At 39.9% G+C, this 23,392-nt stretch overlaps 1 protein-coding gene across 4 annotated transcripts; it reads right to left on the bottom strand.

Moving 5' to 3' along the window:
* Positions 1–632: 632 nt before the first annotated feature.
* Positions 633–22,747, bottom strand: mier2 (mesoderm induction early response 1, family member 2). 4 transcript variants are annotated; one of them, XM_058074360.2, is made up of 13 exons: positions 22,617–22,747; positions 17,722–17,901; positions 17,455–17,565; positions 17,286–17,397; positions 15,150–15,226; positions 15,003–15,072; positions 14,579–14,730; positions 14,425–14,506; positions 9,967–10,061; positions 9,503–9,633; positions 8,237–8,379; positions 6,650–6,747; positions 3,979–4,119 (listed from the first exon to the last, which is right to left on the bottom strand). In XM_058074360.2, the coding sequence occupies exons 2-12, from the start codon at positions 17,761–17,763 to the stop codon at positions 6,692–6,694; spliced, it is 1,071 nt and encodes a 356-aa protein (XP_057930343.2). In that variant the 5' UTR covers positions 17,764–17,901; positions 22,617–22,747; the 3' UTR covers positions 3,979–4,119; positions 6,650–6,691. The 4 variants fall into 4 exon arrangements, with proteins under 4 accessions (XP_078646489.1, XP_078646490.1, XP_078646491.1 ...); XM_078790363.1 differs by lacking the exon at positions 6,650–6,747 and having other exon boundaries at positions 633–4,119; positions 17,743–17,901; XM_078790364.1 differs by lacking the exon at positions 6,650–6,747 and having other exon boundaries at positions 633–4,119; positions 17,286–17,394; positions 17,743–17,901.
* Between the last annotated feature and the right edge of the window lie 645 nt (positions 22,748–23,392).

The raw sequence follows: 23,392 nt of genomic DNA, 5'->3' as shown, positions 1-23,392 counted from the left end.
TAATTCATGAGAAAAATGGTTATAATTTTGCAAGAAATAAAGTCATAAAGGTATGACAATAAAGTTGTAACTGTACAAGAATAAAGTTGCAAAATTACAAAAAAAAGTAATACATCTTTGTAAATGTATGACTTTATTCTGAAAATGTCATATTATTACTTTTTTACTTTTTTAATTATGTGATTGGATGGCCACCAGTCCAGTCCAGGGTACCCTGCCTCTCGCCACATGACAGCCGGGATAGGCTGAGGATAAGCAGTAGAAAATGGATGGATGGTAACTGCTAACATTATAAAATGTTAAAAATAGAATGTTATTTTGATATTTTCAAAAGGTATAAATGAGTTTAAACAGTGTTTTTATAGTAGATGTTAGCATGTTAACAGATAAATTGAAGAAAAAAACATTGGAACTTTGGGAAAAAAAAACCAAATGGAAGTCAAATTTTCAGCGGACAAAGCAGGAAAGCATTCGCGAGCATTTTCTGCCCCCTTCCGGCTATTTCTAGTCATTGCAGGCTGTCGCCAGCGTATAAAATAGAATGAATTTGACATTCATGTATTAGGAAATAATTTCTACTATGTAAATAGCTGTGAAAAACATCAATATTCCAAAACAGTTTGATTCTTTATTTTATTTATTTGTTTTTTTTTTTACAAAATATAATAATTAATTCAACAATTGAAGCAGTACATGACAACAAAAAGTCAAAAAGTAAAAAGAAAAAAAAAACCACATGGTCTTGTCCGGAAGCATCCACTCGTCTTTAGAAAGAAAGATGTGAAATATTTGCCGAGAAGGACAAAAAATAAACAAACAAACAAATAAATAGAAGATTGACACAAACAAGCAACATCCTGTTCCCTGAAATGTTTGCTTTACATCACGATATCACAAGAACCAAATATGGATCGGGACCGAAAAAATAAAAATTCTGAAAACATTCAGGTTTGTTCGGCAGATTCAAATATCACATCCAAAAATGTTGATGGAAATTCTCATGAAATTTTAAGCATTTTAAGTTTTATTGGATTAAAAAAGACAACAAATGGGATTAATTTATTCATGCGCTCAAGTCTTTTTTTTTTTTAATCCAATTCAATCTTGGCCGTAGTCTGGATTAGTGATTCTTCCTCTATATTGCAGGGTACACGACAGGTTTGTACAATTTATCGCTAGTACAGATTAAATATAATCAAATTTACGCCCTGGCACTATAATCTGTGCTAGTCCAATTTAAACCTCGGCACAGACCGGCCTAGTGATGTTTATATTACAGACTAGCCCAGATTAACCCCAAATGGCATCCTTGGTCCAGTCAAATTTATACCCCAGGACCAAAACCTGAGCAAATCCAGTTTAATCCTGTGTATAGACCGGTCTAGGTCCTCAAGTTGTGACTGCAGATTTGTTCATATTAACTCCAATTATAATCTGGAATGCTGTAGTATCTGGCCCAGTCGGGTTTATGCCCTGGATTTATAATCTGGGCTAGTCCGGTTTAATACTGGGTACAGACCAGCCTAGTGGGCAGTTCCTCAAATTGTAACAGAGACTTAGCCCTAGCCCAGGACTATAATCTGGGCTAGTTCAGTTTAATCCTGGGCAGAGTCTGGTTTTAGTGACGTTTATATTGCAGGTCCTCAGATTGGGATGGCAGATTTGTCCAGATTAATCACAATCTAGCCCAGTCAGGTCTATGCCCTGGATTTATAATCTGGGCTAGTCCGGTTTAATCCTGGGTACAGACCATCCTAGTGGGCAGTTCCTCAAATTGTAACAGAGACTAGCCCTAGCCCAGGACTATAATCTGGGCTAGTTCATTTTAATCCTGGGTACAGACCATCCTAGTGGGCAGTTCCTCAAATTGTATGAGAGACTAGCCCTAGCCCAGGACTATAATCTGGGCTAGTCCAGTTTAATCCTGGGTACAGACCATCCTAGTGGGCAGTTCCTCAAATTGTATGAGAGACTAGCCCTAGCCCAGGACTATAATCTGGGCTAGTCCAGTTTAATCCTGGGTACAGACCATCCTAGTGGGCAGTTCCTCAAATTGTATGAGAGACTAGCCCTAGCCCTGGATTTATAATCTGGGCTAGTCCAGTTTAATCCTGGGTACAGACCATCCTAGTGGGCAGTTCCTCAAATTGTATGAGAGACTAGCCCTAGCCCAGGACTATAATCTGGGCTAGTTCAGTTTTTAGTGACGTTTATATTGCAGGTCCTCAGGTTGGGATAGCAGATTTGTCCAGATTAATCACAATCTAGCCCAGTCAGGTTTATGCCCTGGATTTATAATCTGGGCTAGTCCAGTTTAATCCTGGGTACGATACGATTTAGTGATTATATTGCAGTTCCTTAGATTGTATGAAAGACTAGTCCAGATTACTAAATCCAAATGTCATCCTAGTCCAGTCAAATTTACAGCCCAGGACCATAATCTCAAACGGTCCAGTTTAATCCTGGGTGTAGTCCGACCTAGTGACATTTATATTTCCGTTCCTCAAAATGTATGAAAGACGAGCCTAGATTAACCCCAAATGTCATCCTAGTCCAGTCAAATTTACACCCTTGGGCCATAATCTCAGCTAGTCCAGTTTAATCCTGGGTTAAAACTGGCCTTGTGATATTCGTATTGCAAGTCCTCATGTTGTGACTGCAGATTAAAGCCGATTAGTATCTGGTCCAGTCAGGTTTATGACCTGGTTCTATAATCTGGGCTACTCCAGTTTAATCCTGGGCATAGTGACATTTATATCGCAGATCCTCAAGTTGTATTACAGGCTAGTCCAGATTAAGACCAGGTATAATCCACTCCATTCAAATGTACGCACTAGGACTATAATCTGGGCAAATGCAGTTTAATCCCGAGTCTGGCTAGTTAATTTGACACTGCATGGTTTTACCCAGAACTTTTCTGCGGGGTTGTTCAGACTAAGTCCTGATATAATTTGGGCCTGTCAAATCTATACCCTGGCCAGTTGAAATCTGTGTATAAATCTAAACCCCAAGATTATAATCTGGTCTAGTAGTTTAATTTAGACTGGTGAGGTTTATATCACAGCATATAATCTCAATGCCTGTCCTCGTTTATATGGTAGAATATATCCTCGGGTAGTCTAGGTTAGTTCGGGGTATAAACTCAAGGACTCTGGGATCCTAATCTGGGCTAGTCCAGTCTAATGCTGTGTATAATCTGGATGAGTCAAATTCATACCCTGAATATGCATTCTGGGCATGGTTATAATCCGGGCCAATCAAGTGTATATCCCAGGATGGAACCTGCGTGTATCCCTTTTATACCAAAGATGAATCCTATTCTGTCCTAATCCACTTCATAATCTAGAAAGCCACTTTACTAGATACTGTGTCATCTGGATTGGATGGGGTACATTTAGTGTAATTAATCTGTGCTAAAAAAGAAGGAATGCATGTGAAGATGACACCGGACGCCAACATCGGGAGAAATTCCGATCTCGTGAGTCAGCGCTGTCAAGGCCAGCCTGATGTGGACTATGATGTGATCACAATCTGCTAATCTGGCTACACCTGCTGAGTGGCACTAAAGAGGAAGGAGGACGGGAAAGCGACAACAGGGAGCGGATGGAGGATGTTTGGGGTGGGAATAAAGTGATCTTTGCGTGCTGAAACGTGTCTCGCTCTTATTGCTTCAATGCGCCGGAATGCCGGAGTATTGAGTGTACTTTTTGTTCTGGTTACTGTTACAAGGGATTCAAAGTCAATTTGGATTATTCCAAGTGCCATCGCCGGACGGGAGGGGCAGAGAGGCCGGACAGGAAGTCAGTAGGTGGGGCAGAGAAGGCCCATGGCAGGTGAAGTCCCACCCGGGATCAGTCACGTCTCCTGCCGCTCCGCAGTCGGCCTCCTCAGGAACAAAAGGACCGTCACTCACGTGGAACTGGAAGAAGCCCGGAGGGCGATGATGGTCCCGGCAGGTCAGGAGGTCCTCGCAGGCGCACTGCTGCTCCAGCTGGACTGAACCTGCGGGACAACAACCGCCTGGGAGGAAATCCCTCTCATCTGCAGATGGAGGGAAGCGGCGGGCGAGCAGGTTCTGAGGACATCCGTCGCCACACAGCCCCGTCAGCAGTTCTTCATCTGGATAAGAAAACGTCACGCATCACGTACAGCATCGCACAAAATGGACTTCTTTATAAATGTAATGTTTTGGTAGTTATGGCATAGAAAACCTGTTTGCCACCTTCTAAATATGCTTTTTAACATTATTGGAGTACTCTAGACATGAAATAACACCCCTATATCCACCAATATTTCCCAATATTGTAGCTATAACCACAGATAATAAACATATTTCAGACAATTTACCTTGTATTTTAGGTGTTCTCATGCTAACAGCTAGCACGTCAGAGTTGCTAGCCTGCTAAAGTTAACATATTAGCATTTTTATGGGTATAAACTTACATTGCCTTGCCAGCAGTCTAACATTAGCATGTTAGCTACGTATTTTGCCATTTTCAAATTTGGTTATAAAAAAATCAGTGATGTAAACTTTTTCATTTTAGGTGTTAGTATGCTAACACCATGTTAGCTTGTTAGCCTTTTTGCTAATGTCAAGGAGTATAAACTTGTTTTCATGTGAGGTGTTAGCATACTAACATGTTAACATGTTAATCCACAGTATTTAACATGCTAACAGCTACCATGTTAGCGTTTCTGGCATTCTAAAATTAGCGGGATCGCTTTTGCTATTATCAAAAAAAACTTACACTGACAGTGTTTTTAATTTTAGGTGTTAGTATGCTAACACAATGTTAGCATGTTAGCCTTTTTGCTAATGTCAAGGGGTATAAACTTAAATAGAAAGTGTTTTCACGTTAGGTGTTAGCATACTAACAGTTCACATGTTAATCCGCAGTATTTTCTTATGCATAAACTATCAAGACTAAGAGCTATAATACTGGGTGTCAGCATGCTAACAGCTACCATGTTAGCGTTTCTGGCATTCTAAAATTAGCAGGATCGCTTTTTGCTATTTTCAAAAATATTTACACTGACAGTGTTTTTAATTGTAGGTGTTAGTATGCTAACACAATGTTAGCATGTTAGCCATTTTGCTAATGTTAAGGGGTATAAATTTAAATAGAAAGTGTTTTCATGTTAGGTGTTAGCATACTAACAGTTAACATGTTAATCCACAGTATTTTCTTATGCATAATATATAATATGCTATTATACTGGGTGTCAGCATGCTAACAGCTACCATGTTAGTGTTTCTAAAATTAGCAGGATCGCTTTTTGCTATTTAAAAAAAAAACTTACACTGACAGTGTTTTTATGTTAGGTGTTAGCATGCTAACAGTTACGATGTTAAGATACTTTCATGTGCATATACTTACATCAAGATTAAGCACTATTATGCTAGGTGTCAGCATGCTAACAGTTAACATGCTAAAATGTTAGCATTGTGAGTGTTCTAACATTTAGACAGTGTTTTTATGTTGGGTCCCAGTATGGTAACCATAAGCATGTTAACATGCTAACAAGTTAGCCCTTGTGCTATTTTCAAATGATATAAACTTACATAGTCTTTACATGTTAGGTGTTAGCCTTAGGAGTTAGGAAGTTAAACTATATTCATACACATAAACTTTCATCAAGACAAATTTTGTAATTATTTTTATTTCATTATGCTAATTGTCAGCATGCCAACAGCGAGCATGTTAGCATTTGAAGCATTCTAAAATTAGCACATTAGCTTTTTGGTATTTTCAAAAGGTATAAACTTTGAATAACAGTGTTTTCTTTTTTGATGTTAGCATGCTAACAACTAGCATGTTATAGCATTGCCAGCCGAAAGTCAGCTCCACTGCCTGTGTATGATCTTCACATTAGACGTGACGGCTGCCAAAGACACGATGTTGCAGCGAGACCAACATTGACACCACCTTCCTGTTTTGCCATGAGTTATTTCTTGAATTCAATAATATTTCTCAACTTCTTTACCAAAATACGGACAATGACAACTTTCTTTGGCTCCATTTTGTTGTGGCTCCACTTGTTCAGGACATTTAGCCTTATCATGCCAGGCGTTAGCATCCTAACATTTTATGGGTAGACACATACAAAAACACCAGTATCATGGTAGATGTTAGCATGCTTACGTTAGCATGTTGGCATTGCTAGCATGCTGATATTAGCAGAGCATCATTTTTATCCATTTTCATATTTACCCAAAATTATGCTAAGTGTTGGCATGCCAACATTAACACGTTAGCATTGCTAGCAAGCTAACATGAGCAAACTAGCATTTTTTGTTCAAATTCCATGAGTATAAACTTGAGCAGATACTGAGCACTATCATGCTAGGTGATGATTATAATAACATTAGCATGTTAGCATTGTTAGTCATTCATGGTTCAGGAATGTAAATATGTAGATAAAAAATGTTGGACTAATATTTATGCTGTAAATCACAGTACGCATTATAGGGCGCAGTATGGCGCTTGGTGGAGGTCTGCGTTTTCCGAGTTCTTTTCTAGTTCATTCATTGATTATTTATTTATTATTTGGGGGGGGGGGGGGTTGTAACGCGAAGTCTCAGTGACTTGTGGTTGTCTGTGCACGCAATCCCTGGATCTACTGTGACGGACCCTCCCTCTTTCTTTACCTGCAGGCGCAACCTGCTTTCTGCGCCCTGACAGCATCAGGGTCACGGCTTTAAGTGAAAGCGGGGAGTCCGTCTGCGCCGGGGTCGACCCTCCTCCTCTGCAGACCCGCGTCAAAAAGGTGGGAACCATGCATGCATGCAGACAGACGTCAAACACGACACATCATGGAGGGGAAAGATGCAAAAAATGATTAACAGAACAGAAGATGATTCAAAACAAGACATAAAGCGTGTGATTGAAATAAGGCATGTAACAGAAAATACGTATACGATAACTGCAGATGAAAATGTATCTGATGTGGTGTGGAAATGTTTTACATACAGAAGGATGAAAACAGCCGACTACCTTCTGGAGGAGATATTATTTACCATTTACACGCCGAAAGTCACTTTTTCATGACTTATCACACTTCAATATTTCAGACCATCAAAGAAATGTAAATATTAGTCATGACAACACAACTGAACTCAAAATGCAGTTTTTAAATGAAACCTTTTATGATGAATGGAGAAAATTATTAGCCTAAAGCTAATAAGTAGCTGTGCCACCCTTAGCGGCAACAAGTGCAACCAAGCCTTTTATGATAACTTGCAATGAGTCTCTTCCAGCTGTGGAGGAATTGTTGTCATTCAGCCACATTGGAGGCTTTTCCAGCATCAAGGACTTTTGAAGGTCATGCCACAGCATCTAAATAGGATTCAGCAGACCATCACACTACCACCACCATGTTTGACTCCTTTTTCCTCTCATGCCACATGGAATGGGACACACACCTTCCAAAAGGTTCAACCACAGAGTATTTTCCCAAAGGTCTTGGGGATCATGAAGATGTTTTCTGGCCAAATGGAGACCAGCCTTAATGTTCTTCTTGTTCAGCAGTGCTTCAGTGTCTTTCTTACGGTGGAGTCATGAACACCGACATTAACATTTTGTTTGACCGGCCGCTCCTGGGAAGGATAATGGCTCTCACTGTGGTTAGCTGGAGTCCCAAAGCTTTAGAAATGGCTTTATAACTCAATTCATCTCTGTTATGTTATGATTGAACACATTGGGGCTTTCACACTTTCACTTTGGAGGTTTTTTTTCTTCCTTAACAATAAGAAGTTTCATTTTAAAACTGCATAAAGTGTTGAGTTGTGTTTTGTTTGTTTGATGAACTGAAACATTGGAGTGTGAGAAACATGCTAAAAATAAGAAACCAGGAAGAAGCAAACACTTTTCCACACCACTGCTGCTGATGTTTTTATGTCAGAGTAAAGTTATTCAAGAACGCCAGACACCGTCACATCGAGTCATGTGGCTTGATGCATTAATGACGTGAAAAATATTCACATAATGAATGAAATAAATGAGTTTCTGCCATTAGCCTGCTATATTTGACAGCCCTAATGTATCATAAACCTGCCGGTTATGAATGATAACATGTACAATACAAGTCCAGGCACACACAGGGTCCTCAAGGCCGAACAAGTCCAGTATGTGTGGTTGCAGTATGAGAGTGTGGGTCAGCTGGAACCCGGTACGGTAAAAAAAGTACTCTTCCAAATGTTCTACATTATTATGGTGTTTCTTATTCAGTTGTTCACCTGGTTTGTCCAGTTCCAGGTTCGACGGCGGAGGTAAAGGGGTCACCAGCTTTCCGGAGACAGTGGAGCTGCGTGACAATATGGCAGCGGAATTATTGCTCCCCTCTGTGTCACCAGCATCCCCGTCCTGGTCTCCTTCTTCCCTGCAGCAGGTAATACAGGACAGGAGGTCAGGATGAATCTTCTTATCCATTAGCCTCCAGGACAGTTAAAGTAAAGTTTCTTTTCACTGACAAATCATGCCAGAAGGAGTAACACAACCAAAGTTATGAGCAAAAACAAGCAAAACTGTACCTGCAAGGACAAAAAAGGTTTACTGTATTTTCCATGCTATGGTAGCGAATGGTAACATGCTAACGTTCGCATGCTAACTCCTAGCATAATAGCACTAAGTGTTTGTCTAAGTACCTCTAAAAATGCTGAGAATGTTTTTATCATGTTGTTATCATGCTAACATGATAATATTACCATAGGCTACCACCTAGCAATATAGTGCTAAATCCATGTTCATGAAGTATACTATAGTATATACTACAGTATCGTAAAAGTATACTCATCGTATAGTGCAGTATACTATAGTATACTCATGTTAGCAAGCTAGCAAATCTAGCATCTCAATATTAGCAAGCTAACACCTAGCATAATAGTGTGTAGCTGTGAAAATGTCTGAAATTGCTAATTTCAGTATGCTGGCAGTGTTAGCATGCTAACACCTTTAATGAATGTGCTAAACTAAGTGTTCATATTTGTGACTACCCGCGAAAAAATTAATAATGCCACTATGCTAATATTAGCATAACATCTGTTTTATATGTGTTTACCCATGACAATGGCAAAAAAAAAATACTAGTATGCTAACGTTAGCATGCTAACACCTAGCAAATCAAGTGCTCTGACCATTTTTTGTGGAGTTGGAGTATATATGTATGCACAAATGTTGAAAATGGTCTGATCTCACAAGGAAAAATTCCTGGATTCAGACGGTGATCCGGATCACCCCCAAAATGTATTCAGTTCTTCCATATTCCTATTTCCGACAATTACTGAATGTTTTATCCAAGTCCATTCAGAACTTAAGTTATTTTGAACACAAGTAGCACCTAGTACACAAAGTAATAAAGTATACACAGTATAAAATATAGTTCTTGGAGTGTGTGTGTGTAGTAAGTACATGACACCCCGTCAGATCCCCAAAGGGGGAACCAATGCTGTAGGACTTCTTGGACCGGATAAGGACGGGTCAGACAAGGATGCGTTAGAACTCACATGCTCCCCGACTGCAAGGTGTACTTCTTGCGAGTGATCCTGGTGGCTTGCTGAGTGAATAACTCGTGGCGCTCAGACTTCTTCCACATGTAGTAATACTCCACACACTCCCCCACAGAGCGGGTTCGTACCTGGGTGGAGAAGAAGCCATGCTGGTTACGCCTACACGGGATGAGGAAGGGTTTGGAAGCCATCTATGAGGCCACATTATGTTTATACTGTAGGCGGCGGGACAGACATTGGAATAACGTGAAAGAGTTATATTTATACCAGGGGTGTCCAACCTTTTTTTGATTAAGTGTTACTGAAAAATCAAAGGACGGAGGGGCCATGTTGACATTTTTTAACCAAGCCGCATAGCTATGCAAAAAAATTATATGCAGTTATCGACAAAAACAACACTTTCTTTTTGTCATCATGCTATGACTTTATTCGTGTGGGATAAACATCTTTTCAACACTCACCTTATTAGCCTGAATGAGATGGAAGTTTTTCCCGTAAACTTTATAGCCATGCTCAAAATTCCTACACTCCTCCTCACTCCAGCCGCACAGCTCTTCTGCAGAACAAGAAAGACTAACAAAATCAGCAAAATGATGCAAACAATAAACTTGAAAAACCTGAAGATTAGTCTGCGCACTGTTGGCGTTCTGCTTACGCACAATGAGTTATTTCTTGAATTCAATAGTATTTCTCAACTTCTTTACCAAAATACGGACAATGACAACTTTCTTTGGCTCCATTTTGTTGTGGCTCCACTTGTTCAGGACATTTAGCCTTATCACGCCAGGCGTTAGCATCCTAACATTTTATGGGTAGACACATACAAAAACACCAGTATCATGGTAGATGTTAGCACGCTTACGTTAGCATGTTGGCATTGCTAGCATGCTGATATTAGCAGAGCATCATTTTTGCTAACAGCTACCATGTTAGCGTTTCTGGCATTCTAAAATTAGCATGATCGCTTTTTGCTATTTTCAAAAATATTTACACTGACAGTGTTTTTAATTGTAGGTGTTAGTATGCTAACACAATGTTAGCATGTTAGCCATTTTGCTAATGTTAAGGGGTATAAATTTAAATAGAAAGTGTTTTCATGTTAGGTGTTAGCATACTAACAGTTCACATGTTAATCCGCAGTATTTTCTTATGCATGAACTTATATCAAGACTAAGAGCTATTATACTGGGTGTCAGCATGCTAACAGCTACCATGTTAGCGTTTCTGGCATTCTAAAATTAGCAGGATCGCTTTTTGCTATTTTCAAAAATATTTACACTGACAGTGTTTTTAATTGTAGGTGTTAGTATGCTAACACAATGTTAGCATGTTAGCCATTTTGCTAATGTTAAGGGGTATAAATTTAAATAGAAAGTGTTTTCATGTTAGGTGTTAGCATACTAACAGTTCACATGTTAATCCGCAGTATTTTCTTATGCATGAACTTATATCAAGACTAAGAGCTATTATACTGGGTGTCAGCATGCTAACAGCTACCATGTTAGCGTTTCTGGCATTCTAAAATTAGCAGGATCGCTTTTTGCTATTTTCAAAAATATTTACACTGACAGTGTTTTTAATTGTAGGTGTTAGTATGCTAACACAATGTTAGCATGTTAGCCATTTTGCTAATGTTAAGGGGTATACATTTAAATAGAAAGTGTTTTCATGTTAGGTGTTAGCATACTAACAGTTCACATGTTAATCCGCAGTATTTTCTTATGCATGAACTTATATCAAGACTAAGAGCTATTATACTGGGTGTCAGCATGCTAACAGCTACCATGTTAGCGTTTCTGGCATTCTAAAATTAGCAGGATCGCTTTTTGCTATTTTCAAAAATATTTACACTGACAGTGTTTTTAATTGTAGGTGTTAGTATGCTAACACAATGTTAGCATGTTAGCCATTTTGCTAATGTTAAGGGGTATAAATTTAAATAGAAAGTGTTTTCATGTTAGGTGTTAGCATACTAACAGTTCACATGTTAATCCGCAGTATTTTCTTATGCATGAACTTATATCAAGACTAAGAGCTATTATACTGGGTGTCAGCATGCTAACAGCTACCATGTTAGCGTTTCCGGCATTCTAAAATTAGCAGGATCGCTTTTTGCTATTTTCAAAAATATTTACACTGACAGTGTTTTTAATTGTAGGTGTTAGTATGCTAACACAATGTTAGCATGTTAGCCATTTTGCTAATGTTAAGGGGTATAAATTTAAATAGAAAGTGTTTTCATGTTAGGTGTTAGCATACTAACAGTTCACATGTTAATCCGCAGTATTTTCTTATGCATGAACTTATATCAAGACTAAGAGCTATTATACTGGGTGTCAGCATGCTAACAGCTACCATGTTAGCGTTTCTGGCATTCTAAAATTAGCAGGATCGCTTTTTGCTATTTTCAAAAATATTTACACTGACAGTGTTTTTAATTGTAGGTGTTAGTATGCTAACACAATGTTAGCATGTTAGCCATTTTGCTAATGTTAAGGGGTATAAATTTAAATAGAAAGTGTTTTCATGTTAGGTGTTAGCATACTAACAGTTCACATGTTAATCCGCAGTATTTTCTTATGCATGAACTTATATCAAGACTAAGAGCTATTATACTGGGTGTCAGCATGCTAACAGCTACCATGTTAGCGTTTCCGGCATTCTAAAATTAGCAGGATCGCTTTTTGCTATTTTCAAAAATATTTACACTGACAGTGTTTTTAATTGTAGGTGTTAGTATGCTAACACAATGTTAGCATGTTAGCCTTTTTGCTAATGTTAAGGGGTATAAATTTAAATAGAAAGTGTTTTCATGTTAGGTGTTAGCATACTAACAGTTCACATGTTAATCCGCAGTATTTTCTTATGCATGAACTTATATCAAGACTAAGAGCTATTATACTGGGTGTCAGCATGCTAACAGCTACCATGTTAGCGTTTCTGGCATTCTAAAATTAGCAGGATCGCTTTTTGCTATTTTCAAAAATATTTACACTGACAGTGTTTTTAATTGTAGGTGTTAGTATGCTAACACAATGTTAGCATGTTAGCCATTTTGCTAATGTTAAGGGGTATAAACTTAAATAGAAAGTGTTTTCATGTTAGGTGTTAGCATACTAACAGTTAACATGTTAATCCACAGTATTTTCTTATGCATAATATATAATATGCTATTATACTGGGTGTCAGCATGCTAACAGCTACCATGTTAGCGTTTCTAAAATTAGCAGGATCGCTTTTTGCTATTTAAGAAAAAACTTACACTGACAGTGTTTTTATGTTAGGTGTTAGCATGCTAACAGTTACGATGTTAAGATACTTTCATAGGCATATACTTACATCAAGATTAAGCACTATTATGCTAGGTGTCAGCATGCTAACAGTTAACATGCTAAAATTTTAGCATTGTGAGTGTTCTAACATTTAGACAGTGTTTTTATGTTGGGTCCCAGTATGGTAACCATAAGCATGTTAACATGCTAACAAGTTAGCCCTTGTGCTATTTTCAAATGATATAAACTTACATAGTCTTTACAAGTTAAACTATATTCATACACATAAACTTTCATCAAGACAATTTTTTAATTATTTTTATTTCATTATGCTAATTGTCAGCATGCCAACAGCGAGCATGTTAGCATTTGAAGCATTCTAAAATTAGCACATTAGCTTTTTGGTATTTTCAAAAGGTATAAACTTTGAATAACAGTGTTTTCTTTTTTGATGTTAGCATGCTAACAACTAGCATGTTATAGCATTGCCAGCCGAAAGTCAGCTCCACTGCCTGTGTATGATCTTCACATTAGATGTGACGGCTGCCAAAGACACGATGTTGCAGCGAGACCAACATTGACACCACCTTCCTGTTTTGCCATGAGTTATTTCTTGAATTCAATAATATTTCTCAACTTCTTTACCAAAATACGGACAATGACAACTTTCTTTGGCTCCATTTTGTTGTGGCTCCACTTGTTCAGGACATTTAGCCTTATCACGCCAGGCGTTAGCATCCTAACATTTTATGGGTAGACACATACAAAAACACCAGTATCATGGTAGATGTTAGCATGCTTACATTAGCATGTTGGCATTGCTAGCATGCTGATATTAGCAGAGCATCATTTTTATCCATTTTCATATTTACCCAAAATTATGCTAGGTGTTGGCATGCCAACATTAACACGTTAGCATTGCTAGCAAGCTAACATGAGCAAACTAGCATTTTTTGTTCAAATTCCATGAGCATAAACTTGAGCAGATACTGAGCACTATCATGCTAGGTGATGATTATAATAACATTAGCATGTTAGCATTGTTAGTCATTCATGGTTCAGGAATGTAAATATGTAGATAAAAAATGTTGTATAAAAGTATACTCATAGTATAGTATACTATAGTATGAGTATACTCATCGTATAGTATAAGTATACTATAGTGCAGTAAGAAAGAGGGTAAGAATTTTGGCCACAGGAGTTCATGGAGGACATGTGAAACTCCCTAAAATTGTCCCTTTTTCCAAGTCGGTAACCACGGTAACGACACCTTTCCATGACTTACAGGTCAGACTTGACTGCTCAGACTACAGTAGATTGGATATGTATAAAATTTATATCTAAATATCAACAAAACTTGGGTAGCATTTGAAAAATATGAATTGAAAAAAAAAAAAAAATCGACCTGCAATGTGAACGTAGCAGTGGATATGCCCCGCCCACCGAGCTTGCGGTGCATTCACGGCTAGTTGGCCACAAATGTTTCATGTTCAACACTGAGATTCAGCCCTGTGCACTTCCACACACTTAACACTATTTACCAAGAATTTACTCACTGGCCCGCCATCGCTACACAAAATGGCGTGCCACTGCAGGGACAAAGTGCATGCAAGCGTGAACGAGGCTTTACATGGAAAAGAAACTTACCACTCCACACTTTCACATTAAAGCGTAAACGTCGCAGGGCCTCGTCTGCATTGAAGTTGCATTTGACCAGTTCATACAGCGCCTGGCAACGTACAGGACACCACAAAAGCTTTCAATTAAGACAAATCAAGGAGCGCCAAATCCTCGGATGTACCTGTTCATTGTCTCGGACCGTGCCGGAACACGGTTGTCTGCAATGTGCCCCCTCCTGGCCATGTGGGGTCTGTGCACTCAACAGGAAGTCCTCCACATCCTGCGGCGGAAGATGTCCTGGTCTCCACAGCAACTGGTCCTCGCTGTTGTAGGCTGGACCCACAGGAAGCAGGACAGTCAGGGTGCCCGACGGGGAGAAATAAGGAGTTTAGAGCAAAGATTCACATGTTTGCTGGCCGTGAGAGATCATCGGGTGTGTCGCGGGAAATTATTAAATTTCACTCAATTGGTCGGAAAATGATTTATTTCCTGTTTTCTTCATCTAGCTATGCCGGCATGGAATCCTGACAGGGAGAACAATGAAATAAAACGAACCTACGTGTGCACCTGCTGCCATTCATACAACATACGTGTTACATACGTACCTGCTTCCTGGTAGGTATACGGGTTGAGTGGAGGGACTGTTGCCTGGTACATGGAACCCACCAGGATCTCCTAGGAAGGACGTCATGGACATTAGTTAAGTCTACGTCAGGCCGCTTCTGCTGTGCCAAAATATTTGTGATGTGAACCTTGTGTTCTTCATTGGAGGGAAGAGATATATTGTCCGAATCCTCGTCCGATGAGCAGACGAATGTGTCTTTGCCAGCTGGGAGAGGAAAACATCGCAAGGTTTACTCACATACTGAATAGCTCATTTAGGGGGGGGCTAGTGGTTAGCATGTTAGCCACACACTCAGGAGGTCTGGAAGAGTTTGGGTTTGGGCATCTTTGTTCTTCCCGTGCATGCGTGGGTTTTCTCCCACATCCCAAAAACATGCTAGCTTCATTGGCCACTACAAATTGTCCGTCCTCTACGCCTCCTACCTGGCAACATCCTTCTACCAATATAGTGACTATCTCTCCTCTGAACATGTCCCAACCAGTCTAGTCTAGTCTGGCCTCTCTGACTTTATCTCCAATGTCCCTCTAATGGATTTGTTCCTGATCCTATCCATCCTGGTCACTCCCAATGTGGGATCTTTGGGATCCATGGCCCATCACACAGCCGCCTACAGAAACCATATTAAAACAAAAAATATATCTCCCTCCCCGTTTTTTCCATTTTCAAACATTTTTCAAAAAGCTCCAAGGAGCCACTAGGGCGGCGCTAAAGAGCCACATAAGGCTCTAGAGCCGCGGGTTGCCAACCCTCGCCCTACCCTAACCCAGGCTAAAATACGCTAACCCTAAATTTGGAGGGAATTTGGGGGTATCAAAGTAGTTCAGATACAAAAAGACCAGTCGATGGAGTACTCTTGCTAGTATTGGAGATAAAGTTACATAAATGTACGTGTAAATTACTATAAACGTACCTGATTTGTTTACTCTGGAGCATACACGTTCCCATGCCGCTGCTTTTTTAAAATGATCTTTTATTTTTTTTTAGAAATGTCAAATAGCTCTGAGGCTGCACGGTGTCGAGTGGTTAGCGTGCAGGCCACACAGTTAGGAGACCCGAGTTTGATTGCACCCTCAGGCATCTCTGTGTGGAGTTTCCATGTTCTCCCCGTGCATGCATGGGTTTTCTCCGGGTACTCCGGTTTCCTCCCACATTCCATAAACATGCTAGGTTAATTAGCGACTGCAAATTGTCCATAGGTATGAATGTGAGTGTGAATGGTTGTTTGTTTATATGTGCCCTGTGATTGGCTGGCCACCAGTCCAGGGTGTACCCCGCCTCTCGCCTTAAGACAGCTGGGATAGGCTCCAGGACTCCCGCGACCCTCATGAGGATAAGCGGTAGAAAATGAATGAATGAATGAGTTCTCCTCCTATTTTGTGTGGAAGTGGTAACTTTTTGGCTTCTTATTTTGTCTTTCCCCACCCTCGGCCATCTCTGTGTGGAGTTTGCATGTTCTCCCCGTGCATGCATGGGTTTTCTCCGGGTACTCCGGTTTCCTCCCACATTCCAAAAACATGCTAGGTTAATTAGCGACTCCAAATTGTCCATAGGTATGAATGTGAGTGTGAATGGTTGTTTGTCTATATGTGCCCTGTGATTGGCTGGCCACCAGTCCAGGGTGTACCCCGCCTCTCGCCTTAAGACAGGCTGGGATAGGCTCCAGCACTCCCGCGACCCTCGTGAGGATAAGCGGTAGAAAAAGAATGAATGAATGAGTTCTCCTCCTATTTTGTGTGGAAGTGGTAACTTTTTGGCTTCTTATTTTGTCTTTCCCCACCCTCGGCCATCTCTGTGTGGAGTTTGCATGTTTTCTCCGGGTACTCCGGTTTCCTCCCACATTCCAAAAACATGCTAGGTTAATTAGCCACTCCAAATTGTCCATAGGTATGAATGTGAGTGTGAATGGTTGTTTGTCTATATGTGCCCTGTGATTGGCTGGCCACCAGTCCAGGGTGTACCCCGCCTCTCGCCTTTTCCTGTGTGAGAGAGAACTGAACAGCATCCTATCTGCTCATCCAATCAGCAGTCAGAACTCAAGATTCATTCATGGTCTCACACAAAGTTGGATTTCTTAAAACTCAATACAAAAACGTGCATTTTCAGGTGTTAAAAAAATATTTGAGCATTGCAAAGGGAGCCACAACAAAGAGGCTGAAGAGCCACATGTGGCTCTGGAGCCGTGGGTGGCTGACCCCTGCTTTACCCTAACCCTACCCTAAACCCTAAACCACTAAGTAGAATGTCCACTTTGGGTACGACTCACCCGGCAGTTGATGAAGCAGATCTGCGGTGTTGGAGGTGACTGAAGGTGTGAGATCATCAGCAGATGATTCTACTCCGTCTTCTCCAGCAAAGAGGTCCTCAGTTATCTGCTTCTGGAGATGACAGCAAAGCTTAGACGGATGCGGCGGAGACACCAGGGGCCATCTCACCTTGTCCAGAGTCATGTCCGGCAGAGTGGCGGCAACATGACGGTTCTGCTTGGCTGGATCAGACACGGTGTAGCTGTAGAGTGCCAGCAGGTCCTCAAAGTTCTCACTGGCCTGCATCAAGACAAGAATTAGGAAAGGAGACCTGAAGAGTTACTTCAGGAAGACTTCCTTCATTCCTCAGCGAAAAGGTGACCCAAACATTTGGTCAGTTGAGCTATGAGATCCTCCCAATGATAAATGGAAACCCGACACAGAGACATCAAGCACCATAACAGAAGGTGAGCGTACAGTCTGGGGTTGGGCTGCCATCTTCACAGGATGAGGAGAGCCTCTCCTTCAACTCCGGTTAAAACTCCTACTTCTCCGGCCGAGCGTCTTCATTGCCGTACCTCACCATCTCAACTGGGCTGCGACCTCGGTGGCCAGGTCCAAAGGCCCACGGCTCGCCTGTGGGCAGAAACAACGGCGGTCAGTGTCTGGCCATCGGGTTGCTTGCCAGCAGGCTACTTCCTGGTTCAAACCACTGACAGGAAGTCAGAAATATCATGTTTACATCTTATGAGCATGGCTACCAAGGATGGCTAACGACGACAATACGCAAGTGTTTCATTGGAGAGGTTTGTGAATACATTTGGACAGAAGATAGCTAATAGCTTCAAGATGATAACGATGTGGCGACAGTACACGCCTTTCTTAAATAGCGGTAGCTAGTACAGGGGTGTCCAAAGTGCGGCCTGGGAGCCATTTGCAGCCTGTGGCCCACAGCACGATCGGAAAATTGAATTTAATAAGTCAACGAATAAATAAAAAATTGAAAATTCAGCAGTAGTTTTACATAAATGAAGTATCTAACAACAAATAGGTGTCATTTTACCAGACTATGTTGTAATATTCTGAGGAATAATACAACATTTTCGCAACATAAAGTTGAAATGGTAAAGTTTTTTAAATTGGTAAAATTAATGGTAATGGTTTTATTTCATTTGAACATGCATCAGATTCCAATTGAGTGTATCCCATAATCAGTTCACAGTTCCACATGTCCAAAAAGGAGTAGGAAGAAGCAAAGCTTATTAAATCCTACCCCTCCATCTGGTACTTTTATAATCAGTAACTGTTACATTTGTTCACTTCCTGCTTTCCATAATACAGTTTAAGGTTTTTTTTTTTGTTTTTTTTTAATAATGCACCTCGTACCGTAGTACTCGGTGATATGAGCATCCAATGCCATAATGGGTACCACAGTAAGTGTCAATATAGTGATATATATAGCACATCATGACTGGTTCAAGACTCTTCATCCTTGTATTTAGCAAATGTATTTTATTTATAAATTTATTTTGTTAATTTTTTTAAATTTGCCTTTATTTTTTTCATTTTTTTACATTTTTAATTTTTTTTTATTTTATTTTTATTTTTTCATTTTTAAATGTTTTTTAATTTATTTTATTTTTTTGTAATTTTTTGTCACATACCAAAGTACTCGGTGATATGAGCATCCAATGCCATAATGGGTACCATAGTAAGTGTCAATATAGTGATATATATAGCACATCATGACTGGTTCAAGACTCTTCATCCTTGTATTTAGCAAATGTATTTTATTTATAAATTTATTTTGTTAATTTTTTTAAATTTGCCTTTATTTTTTTCATTTTTTTACATTTTTAATTTTTTTTTATTTTATTTTTTCATTTTTAAATGTTTTTTAATTTATTTTATTTTTTTTGTAATTTTTTGTCACATACCAAAGTACTCGGTGATATGAGCATCCAATGCCATAATGGGTACCATAGTAAGTGTCAATATAGTGATATATATAGCACATCATGACTGGTTCAAGACTCTTCCTCCTTGTATTTAGCAAATTTATTTTATTTATAAATTTATTTTATTAATTTTTTTAAATTTGCCTTTATTTTTTTAATTTTTTTTACATTTTTGATTTTTTTTAATTTTTTTTATTTTTATTTTTGAATTTTTAAATGTTTTTTAATTTTTTTAAAAATTTTTTTAAAAAATGTTGTCACATACCAAAGTACTCGGTAATATGATCATCCAATGCCATAATGGGTACCATAGTAAGTGTCAATATAGTGATATATATAGCACATCATGACTGGTTCAAGACTCTTCATCCTTGTATTTAGCAAATTTATTTTATTTATAAATTTATTTTATTAATTTTTTTAAATTTGCCTTTATTTTTTTCATTTTTTTACATTTTAAAAAATATATATTTTTATTTTTTTAATTTTTAAATGTTTTTTAATTTTTTTTAAATTTTTTGTCACATACCAAAGTACTCGGTAATATGATCATCCAATGCCATAATGGGTACCATAGTAAGTGTCAATATAGTGATATAGAGAAGTATCGGATGACATTTTTAGCTAATAAAGTTGTATTTTTTTGGAAAATTGAAGGATGAACAATAAAACTAAAAAAATTTAGGGATAAAATTTGTATTGAAAAAGTAAATAATTTCAGAGAATAAGCCCGAAGAGATCTGGGATAAGCGGCAGAACCCCCCGCGACCCTCGTGTGGAAAAGCATGGACAGATGCTTTTGTCTTCTTGGTTTCTCTGGCTTACATTTATGCTTTGAGAAACATTCTGCTGTTAAAACTGGTCAAATTAAGAAAGATTCAAACTTTCAAGCGGTTATAAGATATTGCATATAAATTATGTTCTCCATGCTCCAGTCTATTTTCCTTTAGTGAGCGTGGGGGTAAAATGGCTCTTTTGATAGTAAAGGTTGCCGACCCCTGACCTAGCATGTCAAGCTTCTTCTTCTTACTCTTTGGGTTTTTGCCTTCAGAGGTCGCCACAGCAAATCAATGTCCTCCATCACACCAACTACCTTCATGTCCTCCGACACTACATCCATCAACTTCCTCTTTGGTCTTCTTCTACGCCTCCTACCTGGCAGCTCTTCTACCAATATATTCACTATCTCTCCTCTGGACATGTCCCAACCATCTCAGTCTGACTTTATCTCCAAGGCCTCTAACATGTAATGTCCCTCTGATGTACTCCTTCCTGATCCTATCCATCCTGGTCACTCCCAATGAGAACCAGAGCATGTATCAGATTGTCTTGTCTGTATCTAAACTCTCTGATGTTGGCGGCCTACATGATCGCAACAGCAGCGTGTGCTAGCATCTTTAGCGAGGAGTAGCAGCAATGTCTGAAAGACACGTTGCAGCTGAGTACGAACCTTGTCATGCACAAGGTCATCGTGCTCATGGTGGCTCAGAACCAGGAAGTTAAACATGACCAACCTCATCATGCATGTGAAGCAGACTCTCACACGGGAAAATTCCACGGGACGGGAAAAAGTCATTAGCTTGGGCAGTCAAGATGGCCAGCCCGTGGGGGGTGAGAAATGTCGGGTTTCAATTCCTCAAACATGCCAAGCTGCCAATGCATTGTGGGTAAAGGTATACCCCACAAGCGTAAAAAGAAGCTGACGAGTTGCTAAGTTGCATCACATCATCAAGCCTTTCTTAGTCTTCCCCTGAGCTCACTTGTAAACAAACACTCTTTTTAAAAAGGAAGGACTTTGAACCAAATGCTCCGTGATGAGGGGGGGGTAAAAAAAACCCATCCAGCACACAAAAAACCCTTATCAGCCTTATCAGCACCGTGGCGTTTGCAAACGCAAAAGGTTTGCCAGAGACCTCCGTGGCGTCACACAGGCCGCTCAGAGCGTGTGCCCGAATACAGTGCACCTTGCTGAGCCACAGGAGGCGACTCGCTCCCCCTCTATACTCTGGTTCTCCTGGTCGTAGTCATGTTATGATATTTCATTAGGACTAATCAACAAGTACACTTGGTCAAATCCTATTTGTTCAATTCCTTCTTACCTCCAGGTAGGCCTGTCACAATAATCAATAAATCAATTAACCACTTTGCTGTTTGATTTCCTCCTCTCGCTTTACCAAAGAGGCTTCACGCTGGGCATGTGTCTCAACACCTGAGTACGTTGGTTCCATCACACATAGACATTTCCAAGAAGAAAAGTGATGACCTTATATGACCTTTAACCAAGGCCAAAGGTCATATAAGTGACTCTTTTTCATAGCTGTCTCAGACCAAAGTATGAAAATAATTGCAGATTTTGAGAATCAAGTCGTAACGTTCCGAGTTTAAAATCAAAAGTGGTAACTTAATGTTACAGGCATTGCCTGAGACAGCCATGAGAAGCCTCGGGGGCTTTGAGACGATGCTAACACATGCTAATCTGTTTGTAGTCAACTGCTCTGTTTTGCTGCCACATTATGAATAAACGCTGTGGCCTTAAGAGAAGAGATGTGCTCTATTGTCCCTGTGACACGTATGACACCATGAAACGTCATATCACCACTTCATATATATTATTATATATATTATTATTTTTGCACATTTGCCACTTTATTCTCCAAATCTCTGATTTGGCAGTGTGGCTGTAATACTGGTAGAAATCCTTTCCTGGTGGAATACTAACCCGACTACCTCCAGTGGCCCCCCGAGTGGGTTGAGTTTGAGTCCCCGCTTTAGGCCATAAATCAACACGGGTAGGAAAAAGTCAACTTTATACTGCACACAGGAAGAACTAGTCCCTCGGTGGTGTTTTATGTGGTGAAAATGTCCTGTTGGGACAACTTGAGTGGAGTTGCTAGTGTGTCTGAAAGTGAGTGTGCGTGACCAGGGGCGCTTTCCTGCCACTTGGTGCTGAACGCCTCTTCCTCTCTCTCGGCGGAGAAGGAAATAAGTCAAAATGTCCACAAACCACGACAAAGACTAACAATGACAACTTTTTCCAGTGGAGAAAACTTGAGAAAAACATTCGAGCACGGCCGTGTCGTCTCCCTCCGCCTTTTGTTCGCTATCTCCGCTCGGTTCCCCTCCAGGGCAGCGAGAGAGCGAGGGGGGTGGAATGGATCTTTAACGCCGCGGAAAGAGGCTCGAAACGCCGGAGAGCTTCTCCATTTCTTCACCCCCACCCACCTTCGTCACTTCCCCGATGTTTAACCCCCGCGTTGCTACGTTTCGCCCCGCGTTAAGTTCCCCGAGCGAACCGCCGACACATGCGCGAACGAGTCCGGCTCGACCCGCGCCGTCGTCCGCCCTCGTTAGCCGGTCGTCCGGGAGACTCCAGCCTCGTTTTCGTCCACTTACCTCCGCCGCCATTCCTCTCCTGCGCGAGCTCACTAGCCCGGATGTTGTCGGTCTGTCGTGTAGCAGCTCTCGCTTGTGTTACTGTGTCAGGTACTTGTGTACTCGGCATGTACTCTTACACTCTTTTTCACTTTATCACTTATATTCAAGTTTAGCCTTCAGAAATTATTTAAAAAAAAAAACACAACTTGCGCTTTTCGTTTTCCTAGCGAGCGCCATGCAATATAAACTGTCGGCGTGTGTGACGTGTTGATTTCTTTTGAAGCCACTGTAACACTTAGATATTACAAAAAAATGTCATTTTTTTACTACAATGTATGTTTAAGGCTGAAAAGAGGGAGGGGACGGGGCATGGCCGTTGCAGATAAAGACAGAAGCGGCTCTGTTCACATGAATGCATGCGGCTCACAAGATATACAGTACTCCACATACGCATTATATACATTTACATGCACACTGTATGCATGTTGGTCTGCACCCTTTACACACAAATAACTATTCTGTCAACATGGAAATCATGCAAACATTTCATTAATATATAAATAATACAAAAATATATAATATATATATATATAATAATAAGTCACACTTTTTTTCATAGGTTGGCTGTTCCTGCAACTTATACTCCAGAGCGACTTATAAATGAAAAAACCCTTAAATTTGTTTTATTCTTTTATTATTGTTAGAACTTGCCTTCCAAGAGGACGTAATGTTTGTTTTGGTCAAGTAGTTTGGAAAATATATTACCCAAAAAAATGTTTTTTTTTTTTTTTTTT

The sequence above is a fragment of the Doryrhamphus excisus genome, linkage group LG4 (assembly GCF_037039965.1).
Source record: "Doryrhamphus excisus strain RoL-2023G ecotype Guam linkage group LG4, RoL_Dexc_Guam_v1.1, whole genome shotgun sequence".
In the NCBI taxonomy this organism is placed as follows: Eukaryota; Metazoa; Chordata; class Actinopteri; order Syngnathiformes; family Syngnathidae; genus Doryrhamphus; species Doryrhamphus excisus.
Note: the sequence above shows the minus strand (reverse complement) of the source record. Positions and strands in the feature narration are given on the sequence as shown.

Excerpts from the sequence above, each read along its gene's own strand:
- mier2 (XM_078790363.1), bottom strand. The coding sequence starts at position 17,763 with ATGGCAGCCCAACCCCAGACT. Across the intron at positions 15,227-17,285 it reads TCTGCTTCATCAACTGCCGG|CTGGCAAAGACACATTCGTC; the intron begins GTGAGTCGTACC and ends TTCCTCTCCCAG. Across the intron at positions 9,634-9,966 it reads ATCTCATTCAGGCTAATAAG|GTACGAACCCGCTCTGTGGG; the intron begins GTGAGTGTTGAA and ends TTCTCCACCCAG.